The sequence below is a fragment of the Neolamprologus brichardi genome, chromosome 19, assembly GCF_056152115.1.
Source record: "Neolamprologus brichardi isolate AB-2024 chromosome 19, ASM5615211v1, whole genome shotgun sequence".
NCBI classification, from domain to species: Eukaryota; Metazoa; Chordata; class Actinopteri; order Cichliformes; family Cichlidae; genus Neolamprologus; species Neolamprologus brichardi.
Genome location: NC_142122.1, coordinates 2,688,496 through 2,700,976, shown reverse-complemented (window position 1 = coordinate 2,700,976; position 12,481 = coordinate 2,688,496). Strand labels below are relative to the sequence as shown.

General features: G+C 41.0%; 1 protein-coding gene across 10 annotated transcripts in view; it reads right to left on the bottom strand.

Annotated features, from left to right (window-relative positions):
* Positions 1 to 8,959, bottom strand: part of ralgapa2 (Ral GTPase activating protein catalytic subunit alpha 2) — a 104,270-nt gene extending 95,311 nt beyond the window's left edge. For all 10 annotated transcript variants that reach the window (XR_015716973.1, XM_087833123.1, XM_087833114.1 and 7 more), the window contains exon 1: positions 8,719 to 8,959. Coding sequence is in view for 9 of the 10 variants with exons in the window: in XM_087833123.1 (XP_087689249.1) it covers positions 8,719 to 8,824 (106 nt within the window). In the remaining variant the exon portion in view is untranslated. The remainder of the gene's footprint in view (positions 1 to 8,718) is intronic.
* Positions 8,960 to 12,481: the final 3,522 nt, after the last annotated feature.

Sequence of the window (12,481 nt, the reverse complement as noted above, 5' to 3'; positions counted from 1 at the left end):
ATCACAGCACAGAAACAGCTTTAGTGAAGGTTACAAATGATCTTCTTATGGCCTCTGACAGTGGACTCATCTCTGTGCTTGTCCTTCTTGACCTTAGTGCAGCATTCGATACTGTTGACCATAATATTCTATTAGAGCGATTAGAACATGCTGTAGGTATTACAGGTATTGCACTGCAGTGGTTTGTATCATATCTATCTAATAGACTCCAATTTGTGCATGTAAATGGAGAGTCCTCTTCACACACTGAGGTTAATTATGGAGTTCCACAGGGTTCAGTGCTAGGACCAATTCTGTTTACATTATACATGCTTCCCTTAGGCAGCATCATTAGAAGACATAGCATACATTTTCACTGCTATGCAGATGACACCCAGCTCTATCTGTCCATGAAGCCAGATAACACACACCAATTAGTTAAACTGCAGGAATGTCTTAAAGACATAAAGACTTGGATGGCCACTAACTTTCTGCTTCTCAACTCAGATAAAACTGAGGTCATTGTACTCGGCGCTGAAAAGCTTAGAAATTTGGTATCTAACCAGATTCTTACTCTGGATGGCATTACCTTGGCCTCCAGTAACACTGTGAGGAACCTTGGAGTCATTTTTGACCAGGATATGTCCTTCAACGCACATATTAAACAAATATGTAAGACTGCGTTCTTCCATTTGCGCAACATCTCTAAAATTAGAAATATCCTGTCTCAGAGTGACGCTGAAAAATTAGTTCATGCATTTATTACTTCCAGGCTGGACTACTGCAATTCATTATTATCAGGATGTCCAAAAAACTCACTGAAAAGCCTTCAGTTAATCCAAAATGCTGCAGCAAGAGTACTGACAGGGACTAGAAAGAGAGAGCATATTTCTCCTGTTTTGGCTTCCCTTCATTGGCTTCCTGTTAAATCCAGAATTGAATTCAAAATCCTGCTCCTCACATACAAGGTCTTAAATAATCAGGCCCCATCTTATCTTAATGACCTTGTAGTACCATATCACCCTATTAGAGCACTTCGCTCTCGCTCTGCAGGCCTACTTGTTGTTCCTAGAGTATTTAAAAGTAGAATGGGAGGCAGAGCCTTCAGTTTTCAGGCCCCTCTTCTGTGGAACCAGCTTCCAGTTTGGATTCGGGAGACAGACATTATCTCTACTTTTAAGATTAGGCTTAAAACTTTCGTTTTTGCTAAAGCATATAGTTAGGGCTGGACCAGGTGACCCTGAATCCTCCCTTAGTTATGCTGCAATAGATGTAGGCTGCCGGGGGATTCCCATGATGCATTGAGTTTTTCCTTTCCAGTCACCTTTCTCACTCACTATGTATTAACAGACCTCTCTGTATTGAATCGTATCTGTTATTAATCTCTGTCTCTCTTCCACAGCATGTCTTTATCCTGTCTTCCTTCTCTCACCCCAACCGGTCGCAGCAGATGGCCGCCCCTCCCTGAGCCTGGTTCTGCCGGAGGTTTCTTCCTGTTAAAAGGGAGTTTTTCCTTCCCACTGTCGCCAAAGTGCTTGCTCATAGGGGGTCATATGATTGTTGGGCTTTTCTCTGTATCTATGAAGCGCCTTGAGGCGACATTTGTTGTGATTTGGCGCTATATAAATAAAATTGAATTGAATTGAATTGAAAGTGTGTTATGAATAAATCTTTTTTTCGGTACCGGTACTAGTTTTATTTTGTTGTATTTATCCACGACACCTTAAAGGCCGGTCCATGAAAATATTGTCGGGCATAAACCGGTCCGTGGTGCAAAAAAGGTTGGAGACCTCTGATCTAACAGACATGTCCAATATCAGAATATCCTGTCATTTGTCAGAGGCACTCACACCTTGCTGACTTGTATATTAGCCAATGCTTCACTGATCAGTTGGTGGACCCATAACTAGCATGGTGCTAGGGTAAAGCAACACTGCAAAGGCTGCCACACTCTCAAAGCATCAGCTATATTCATGGAAGACCATAAACTAAATATCATCAGGCTTGTCATAACATGATGTAACATGAGGGTGTGGATAAAAACTAGAGTCCTATTTAGACGTATTATTTATGGTTGAGGATGTAGAGCTTCATTAAATCAATCACAAGAATGAAACTGATGAAAAAGGCCTTTCCTCCAATCCCATCACTTTTGGTCCATGTCACTTCATTATGGTGCCACCATGCCAAACACTGCATGAATGCCTCTTGACTTGCAGTTAGTGTCTAGCTGTGTAACAGATTGGGGCCTATGAGTCTACAGAGAGCACAGTGTGAAGTGGTCATGCTAGAACTGGCAAAGCCTGACCTTATCCCAGTCTGAGCCCACACATTAGAGAACAGCTTATCGCAGAACTGAGCTGCTAAACTGGCAACACTCACTCTTCCTCTCCACGCACCATCTTTACTTTTATTGAGAGCTGTGGAAATGAAAGACCAAACTGAAACTAGCAGACAGGTAAAGACGCAACAGCTCACCACAAGGCAAGGTCACATGAACACCTGCAAGTGTGTAACCCCAAACAACCTTCATTATATTTCTGGAGTTCTATTTTCATTGAATATCAATTTGTCAGCGACTATTTTTGAAACAAACACCAGCCTCGATTGTGCTTTACTCAAACTACTAATCTGATGGACTGTAAGCCAAACCTGAGTGTTTGTTTTTACTTGGCTTTAAAACTGCTTAAGATTAGCGGGAGCTTGTGCATTCAAAAAGGCAACATGAAATGTAAATCCACCCTGAGATCAGATCTTAATAACATGCTGCCACAGTAAAACACGGGGGCTAGGTTTAAGTTTGGCCATTATAAAAACAGGAAAGGTCAACAGTGAAACCTGTCAAACTGGTTTTGCAGCGGGTGAAACACAGATCACCCACAGCACAACACAGGGTTGTGGTGTTTTTCTCTCCATTTCATCAGCTGGCCTGTAGCTAAAAGGGGAGGAAAGGAATTCATTGAAAAGCATGTGATTTAAACATATCTTTATATCTGAAATGTGGGCTCTGGTAAACAGCAGTGATGCAAAAAGAAAATAAAGCCAAGAACATTTCCAAAAGACTCAAAGAAATGACCCCAGAGTTTATTCTGATGGTGTATGAGAAACACCTGAAAACACAGACACGGGACACCCTAAAACTGTCATTACTACGGTATGGACGTACTTCAACATCAACTTAACTCTAATAAGAGCCCTCCACTCCTACTGAGGTGTGCCGATCCAGCATTTATAATGCGCAATAGCTAGTTTCTGTTTTATGGTGCCATGATTTGCAATTCTAATCATCCAGGGACTGCGGGATAGGACTTCTTTGTACTGCCAAATGCTTATCTTGACACTGCCACCAGTTTAGCAGCCACCAGCATTAACAGCAGAAACAAGGGTGGAAAAAAACTGTTCCTCTTATTATATCTACTTTTTAATCGTGTTCTTAAAGCCTGAAGCTCTTTGCCTACAGAGTTATTAATCTCTGATCTGTTCCAATGTAGCTAATGAATAAATAAATCATCATTCATTTACCAGAGTGACTCTGACAACTACTGGTCAAAACACTCGTTTTTCACCTTCCACCTGCTTTTTGTGTGAGGGCAGATAACTCAGTCTTTATGTAGAACTGAAGCTTTTTCCCCAGCTTACCTTAGTTCCTCTATAACTTCCACTGATTTATCTAAAACAAATACGTGGATGAGGTTGTACATTCGTCTGCCCAGCAGCTATCTGTTAGATCATCAGCCATTTTTCACACTGTAATAGGCTCACATGAGCCTTTTTGCAGATGTGGACAAAAACAAACCTGTTTTGCTGTTTTGCTCATGAGAGTTAAAATCCAGTCTCTTCTTTTAAGGCTCAATTTTTAAGAAGTCTAGTTGTCTCTAGGGAGGGGGGCACTGCTGCTTCTGATAAATAGCCCCGAGAGACTGAAGCTGACACTTTCATTACGATCAACTGCACCATGATATACACATATTTGGGTTTTATTACCGACTCAAAGGGTACTTAAATCAGTGAAGCAGCACAGTAAGTAACAATAACATCTACAAGTGACTGTTTGATAACCTGCATGGCTAAGTTCTGTTTTGCTGCAGAAGCGTCGTCTACCTGTTGATGCCAGTAGCTGCTCCCATTCTTGATTGACAAGACAGTAAAAATTATAGACTTTATGAAAGGAAATAGATCTTCCCCTCCTGTTGTACAGAGGGCAGCCTAAATAAACCATGTGGTTAACATGACCACCTTGGTAGATATCACTGCAACACAATAAATAATTAATTGATATCCATGACAGTCATAGTCCTGCCGACCCTATCAACTAATATAAAGCAGTTAAAAACATTCACCTTTATGAGCAAATATATATTAAATATAAATTGAACTGATAAAGTCTACAACAATTTATAATGTACAGTCAAATCAGGCAGCTTCCATGATTATACAGTGTGTTAGATATTCCTCATTTCTATTCTAAAGCATCTCTGTGCTTCTCTTAATAAGGCATTCAGCACGTGTTAAGTTTGTGCTAAGATGCTAAATGCCTAGACCAGCGGTCCCCAACCCCCGGGCCTCGGACCAGTACCAATCCATGAGTCGTTTGGTACCGGGCCGCGAGAGTTGAGGCTCATGTGTGAAATGTATAGTTTTCAGGGTTTTCATCGGTTTTCAGCGTTATTTTGTTATCGTTTTTACCGTTTACTCTGTTTTCCTGGGTCTTTTCACGTGTGTTATGAATAAATTTTCTTTTTTCGGTACCGGTACTAGTTTTATTTTGTTGTATTTATCCACAACACCTTAAAGGCCGGTCCATGAAAATATTGTCGGGCATAAAAGTCTGTGGCGCAAAAAAGGTTGGGGACCGCTGGCCTAGACCATTATGAGAGGAGGTGCTGCTGTAATAGGCAACACTACAGAGCTGTTAAAGCTGCCATCTAATCTAAGCAGCACACAATGCTTCTGACATCATTATATCAACAGTTTATCTGACAGGGAACTAACAATGATTTCTTTCTGCATACTTCTTCATTTATCTGGAAACCAGGTAAATGTTTTGGTTTAAAAGTGGTCAGATTTATTTTACTTGTAACATTAAAGAGTCCATTTATGCCAATTAGTGTCAGAAAGCTTTAATCATCCACGATGACTCGGATACAAGTTTAGTTGGTGATAGCATGAAAATAAGAAACAAAACTCAAGACTGTGAAAGGTTAATAAAATCCTGAACGGACAGTTTAATATGACACTTGCATTGAACTGCACTACACTTTTTAAGTGTTGCTATCCTGCCTACGCAGTGTGGGATAAAAGATGGTAAGAGGCTGAACTTGTTCACAAGTCTAACCTGAGTGTTGTACAAATGGGGCAGAATCAGAAGTCAAGTGATCTCAGCCTTTACTTCAGCCACACAGAGGACCTTCTTGAGAGCACTTCCAGTGTTGTGCTCATTGTTCCCCCTGGTGCTTCAACTTGTGATTTCCTCCTCTAACAGCAGCACTTTCAGTTGACCCCGACCCACACAACAGCACACGAAGAAAGGCAGAGTGTAATGACACCATTTTCATTTTTTGTGAACGATGAGTACAGAGCTACATTTTTTCCCCAGGTTTTACCTTTGGTTGCAAACTTAAAAATACCAAAACCTACAACAACCACGCCTGAGTGTTATCACTGGCAACACTTGTCCCAGTGCAGTTCACAAGCAGATTCCAGCTGAGCCTGTTTACACCAGCTGAAAAGTAAAGAAACAACAGCTAATTTACTCCTTCAACCAAGGCAGCCGCTCTCAAGTCCTCACAAACGAAAAGCTTTGAGTTAAACATTTACGAGCTTCAAATGCAGCAGCGTGACTCGTTTATAGCTGACTTGGCACTAAAAAAAGAAATACTGCCCCGGGGATACAATGGGTATTCCTCCAGACAAACACTGTTGTTTACATTCATGTCAATGAAGGATTTCCTACACTTTCATCATCATACTCCAGGTCACTATGAACAACCTGGAGCACTGGGATGCACAGCGAGCTCGGCAGGTGGGGGCCGAGGATGAGAAAGACTTTGCACAGAGAGAAGTCAAAGGAAAAGCGGTCGGTGCCACAAGTGTGTGAAGCAGTGAGTGATCAGGTGGTTTTGCTGGGCTCCTGTAATTAACAACCTCAGCCAAATGCAGCCAGGCATGACCAGCAAATTAACATGCAGCAGCTTTCACACTCTATCCCACAGATCGGCTCAGTGAGCAGAAAACCAATAGAGGGCCACTCTGAAAATAGCCCAGACCACAGATTGTCCTTTCAAGTACAATACTGCTGATAGTACCACTGATTTAACAAGCCTGTTTACCAAATTTCTGGTGTTGGTGTTGCAATGACATAAAGAGGTCAAATTTTGGATAACTTAATAGACAATGACCTTGAGAGAAGACGAGCGGGTTGAAAACTTCGGTGCAGAAATTAAAGGATGACTGAAAACATAAGAGTCATTAAAAAAACAAACGGTGCCTTAATAGTATCTTCTCCTTGGGACATAGTAAATGAGTGTGGTAAACCCCAGCTGTGGATGCTTGACATACAGGTTGTAAAGTTTAACAAGAAGCTACATATTACATTTCCTCCCACCAGAAGCTGTTCCAGCCTGCCGCCTCTGGAAATGTCTTCTCTTGCTAGTGTTGTGAATAATAACATTTAAATATTTCAAAAAGATAAAACAGCGTGATTGGTGAAAGGAGGTCAGCTCTATCCAAGTCCCTGTCCTGCCCTGTCCTCCACCTCACCCCATCTCTCATCAAGCTTCCTGCCACACAGGAACCAGCAGAACCAGGAGGAAATCCTTCCCGAACTGCAAGCTCGGTGTAATCTGGGAATTTGGGGGACATTGCAACGTCGGCCCAACTATCAGCTGCTGGACAAACAGACCAGCCTTATCTTTAGCTGCACATGAGGGAAAGAAAAACACAGATGACAGGCAGAGCACTGCGCTGACCTCCACCTTGGCTGTACTAGTCTTGACATTGAAAGTTTGCTATGATAGCAAAAAAACTTCAACCATATCAACTTCCCACAGCTTTGCTCAAGCTACAACTGTTAGGCTGACAGTGGCTATTACAATCCTGCTGCAGTACTGAGGATCAATAAATTGGATAACAAGTCACTATATGAAAAGGTTACAAGCAGGCACGTGTCAATGAACCGATGGTTTAAACTCTAAACATGGCAAACGTGCTCGGACTTTGCTCTGATTTCCACTGCCACCACAGACATACCAAATTTTAGAAGCTCTAAAAGTGCATTAACTAAAAGCAGTTAGTGTTTACTGTAACTAAAACTTAACTAAATCACTCATCGTGTGTATTTTGGGACAATATGTAAAAAGATTTCCAATATTTTTCAAAGCTTTATGTAAAAAAATAAATAAAATAAAATCTAAATGAAAACAAGAGAAGAAACTGTGTTTACTGCATCTGTTTCCAGCTACTCTGGTGATATAACCATTAATCATCAAATAAAAACAAGAGAAAATTAACTGCCTAGATGTTCACCTCTGTGTGGTCCACGTCAAGAAATACACATACATGACCTACTTTGAATGATATTTCTGAAAGACATGATTTATTGCACTCAGAGTGAGCAGATTGCAGTTTTTCTCCAGATCTCTTTGTTCCTCTCCACACTGACCTCGATTACTGACAAAGCACAGAGAATAACAGAAGAGCAGTAGATATAGTACTACAGCATTCATGATGTTGTCAACAGAGTTCTGATGGGAGGCGACTGCAACATTTGACCTCCTTACCTCTAATACAACGTTTGAGTTCCAAATACGAGAAACCAATAATACACCAGTGACATATCACCAGATATTAGCCTATCACATATATTTTTCAGCCAATGGATGCGCTCTTCATTTATAAAAAGGATGAAGGTGCCTTCAAATCCCAATATGATTCGGCATGATAAAATGTACGACTTGCACGTCATCGGTTCTGCTTAAATCAGTGTAGATTCAGCATTCACTTGTCATTATTACAGTTTATCAGTGGAACAAGCCGTGCAAACTCAGACCGTTTAACAGCTCGTATGGACAACACATGTCAGGTGACTGCAGAACATAGTCGTGTCTCTTTTTTATTAACGCAGCGCAGGAAGACAACAGTTTTATGAGCCTCATAAATTCTGCACTTCCTTGTCCAGTGGATTAAAATAAATGACTGCTCTTGTGTAACACGTTTATGTCATTATCATGTCAAATTTCTCAAAAAAAGGTAGAGGCAAGTTGACTGAAACTCGGGAAGGTAACCTGCAGTAAGAAAGCCCTGTCCTCTCTCCAAAAGTCCAGAGACTTCAACCTGTGCGACTCGATGCTGAATGACGAAGCTTCAGTTACGTTTAACACTATAATGATGGCACAGGACCGAAGAGCAGCAAAGCCTGTTCTCGGCATCTGTTTCCCCTGCATCAGTTAGCATTATTGGCTGGCTAGGTAGCCGCAGGGGAGCTAGCTTGTATTAGCTAGCATCCATGCCTAATCACAGTGCGATTTGTCTCATATTTTAAATGAACAAAGACTTCAAACAGCAGAGGGTACCGGCATAATGCAGATGCATGTTACAGGTCAGCCGGCTGGACTCGCACTAAGCAGCCAGCTGACCTGACACCTGGTTTGACGTTAGCAGTCGGCTGGTGCCAGCTAGCTAGCTCCACTTAGCTAAGCCTCGACGATGCAGCATCCAGCTCCCCGGTGACATTTCACTCACCTAACAGAGTCCGGAGGTGTTTGAACCGGGTAAAGACATCCTTCTTTGGGTCCAGAACTTTCTGTGTAGATTTCTTGACGTCTCCATGCCCCCTTCGAGTGAACATTACGCTTTAAAATGCGACCGTGGAAGCTGAAATCACCTGTGTTTCACCATACACCGAGCCTCCCGTGTGGCTGTCACTTTCCTCACTGCTACTCTGTGCTTGCTCGGTAAACAGCCGCCCGACGGCCGCTGGAGTCTCCTGTTTTTGTGGGTGTGTAAACACGGAAGCGCAGTCTAACGGAGGCGTGGTTAGACCTCATGAATACGCCTCCGTGTTTATGTCTTTTACACCTTGCACCTCCAGCTTTACTCTCCGTCCCTGCTATAAGTAAGGTTACTCATTTCTGTTTTCTAGGTTAAGAACAGACTTTTCAAAGCTCCACGGAGGAGTTTGTCTACTTTAATTTCAGAGACTGATAGTAGTGGGCTTGAGTGCACTGTCCTGTCTAAAAGTTTGAGTAATGGCAGCAAGCTTTAGTTTAAAAATGGGACTGTGAGACTGTATACCTCTTTATTTTGATAAAAGGGGGTTGACATAGCTCCCAAGCGCCCTCTGGTGTCTGAGGTGGAACACTGCAGTAGAGGAGCAGTGGATGGATATTCATGATACTATACACTGATAAAAAGTGATTTCCAGTATTTTCCCCAAAATGATTGTCTGTATTTAAACTGTTGTAAATGACTCGTTGGCCTATGTTCAACATGTCTTTCATGAATGATATTAAGACTTTTTAAGCAGAAAGAACAGAAAGAAAGTTTATTCTTTATTTTAATGTCATTGACATTAAAAATGTGTTTTACAAGAGATCCAAGAGGAAATTGTAACAAGGATAATATCACAGTTCTGATTTTTTTTGTAGGTACAATAACTCAGACTCGTAAAGATACTTGTAAAAGAGGTAAGTTCTTTATTTTTTATATATATGACCCCAGTCATAAATCCTGTTTCATAAATCACCTGTTGGCATAACAACAACAACAACAACAACAACAACAACAAACAGAAATGTGCTTGCTAATTAGAATTGGTTTCATGGAAATTAAAGATAAAGTAGTGATTGCCCATTTTGTCCAACACAAGGTCATCAGGTGAGTTAAGTATAATTAGTGAATTGAAGTATAAAAGTATAATTGGGTTGAAAAACAAACCCAAACAAACAAAAACAAACTAAAATAATATGCTCTTGAAACACTAACTAAAATAAGATTTGAAAGAATGTACAGAATGCTTTCCCTTTTAGTCTCTAACACTAAAGCTAGAGAGGGACACGGTGCGTATGTTCACACATATTAAATTAAATAAATGAAAGTAATATCAAAACTAAGGGTAACTAACAAATGAAATCACCACTTTTTGAAGGACATAAACAAATCACAATTATGACACAACTGCTCCCTTTATCACAGGGAATCACCTGGCTCCATCCTTCTCTGTCACACCAGCCCTCTGCATCTCCTCCTTCATACGCCCATAAATCTTCTCTGAGGTCTTCCTCTTTTCCTCCCGCCGACCAGCTCCATCTTCAGCATCCTTTGTCCACTGTGTCCAGTATATGCTCTATCCCACCTCTGCACACGTCCTAATCATCTCACCTCGCCTCTCCAACTTTGTTCCCAAAGTGCTCAACCTGAACCGCTCCTCTGACGTAGCCATTTCTAATCTTCTCCATCCTGGTCACACTCAATAAAAACCTTAACACCCGTCTTTTTGTCAGCTCCACCATCTTCAAATCAAACATCTTAGCAGGTCTCAGTAGCATCATTTCAACCTTTCCCTTCACTCTTATTGCTTTTCTTCTTTGTCTAAAAGCCAAACATGCCTCAAATAAATTAAATGGAATTATTTTAATTAACACTATATTTTTTCCAGATCAAGTAGAAATGGAAACACTCGATGTTGAGGGGAAATGATGGCGTAATCTACAAAAACACCAAAATTAATAATTTATTGCATCTCCTGTGGCTTTCATAACGGCCTGATTTTTCTGAGGCATGGATGGATTTCACTAATGAAAAGCAATATTCTGTATCAACCTGCTCTCTCAACCAGCCTTCCCAAATAGCGGCTGGCAGATCAGCTTTCCAGCATGGATACTCACTATGGAAATTTACTTTTTCAATTTCCACCATAAATTTTCAGTCAGACTTAGATCCAGACTGTTTGCTGCCCATGACACGAAGTTGATATTAGCTGCCTTTTTGAATACTCTTTGCTCTGCAGCAAGATGCATTATGATCCTGAAAAATGGCTTCATTATCACCAAACCTACTTTCTGTCAGATGAGAAAAATGTCCAACATGCAAGTGTGCTCCTGTGAATAGTGCTGAGTTAATGATGGTCATGCCGCCCGGTGCTTTACCTGATATGCAACCCCATTAGCCAGGAAATTTGTTCAGGTAGTCGTGTTTAAATGTTTCACACTGCAGATTTGTGATTCGGCACTGAACATCACTTTCATCCATGCTGCTCCTTGGCCCACTATATATTGGTTTCTTCTTTTTAGGTCTTAATCTTGCTTTTTCTTTGGCTTCTCTGCACGTAGATCCCAGTTCACTCAGTCGTTCATTTTTTACAGCTTCTCATTTTTTCTGGTAGTTTCACTTTTTGGAAGGAGACAGAATATCAACCAAAAGTCCATTAAATTAAATTCGGTTTAACACATTAAACCGAGTGAAATAAATATTTGATTCTCAAGGAAGTCATCATTTAGTGCGTGTTGGAGAAACCCTTGGTGAGACCTTTGCTGCTCACCAGGTTTGCATGCATCTCAGGAGGAACTTTAAGTCATTTAGGTTTCTTGGCTGCCTCTTGGTAAATGATCATTAATATTAATTATTTCCTCTGCTGTATATGTATAAAAGCAGAAACAAGCCTGCACTTTATCTGTAGTTGGAAGCCTGGGAACACGTCAGAGGGTGTATTCAAAATATTTCAAGTCTTCCTGCAAACTCTCAGAGCTGAACGCACTAATTTTTAGAGTGAAGTTAAAACTGAACCGTGGAACCCAACTTTCAGATTAAAAGGACTTGCATTTTTTGATATTCACACCCTGCTATGGTGACACTTAAAAAGAGAATGAAAGTGTAACAGCTTCACTGCTCATTCCAGCTGCTGCCACTTGACACTTTAAACTGGAGGTTTTGATGAATGAATATAAGAATACAAGCTTTTCTGTAGTTTTAAGTACTCTCACGGTTATGACACCTTAAAAAGAGTTCACTGTACTCATGACACTACTGGGTTTTATGTTTTTCAGAACATCGTTCTGAGATAAATATTAAGTTTGAAGAACATGGATAGATTTATTAATCAACCCACTAAAGTGACATTCAGTGCAGTGTCACACTTTTACTTGTCTGAACCAATCGGTCTCATTTTGTAAGCAATTCTGACCTAAAATGATTTTACTTACGCTTCTTAGTAACAGATTAAAAACAGATCCGACTGCAGGCTTAAAATCTTTTTAGCCTTATGTGAAAAAATACAAAAATACGGTGGTTAGCACTGTTGCCGCACAGCAAGAAGGTCCTGAGTTCAATCCTACCATCAGGCCGGGGTCTTTCTGTGTGGAGTTTGCATGTTCTCCCTGTGTTTGCGTGGGTTCCCTCCGGGTACTCCGGCTTCCTCCCACCATCCAAAGACATGCAGCTTGTGGGGATAGGTTAACTGGATAATCCAAATTGTCACTAGGTGTGAATGTGCGAGTGAAAGTGAGCG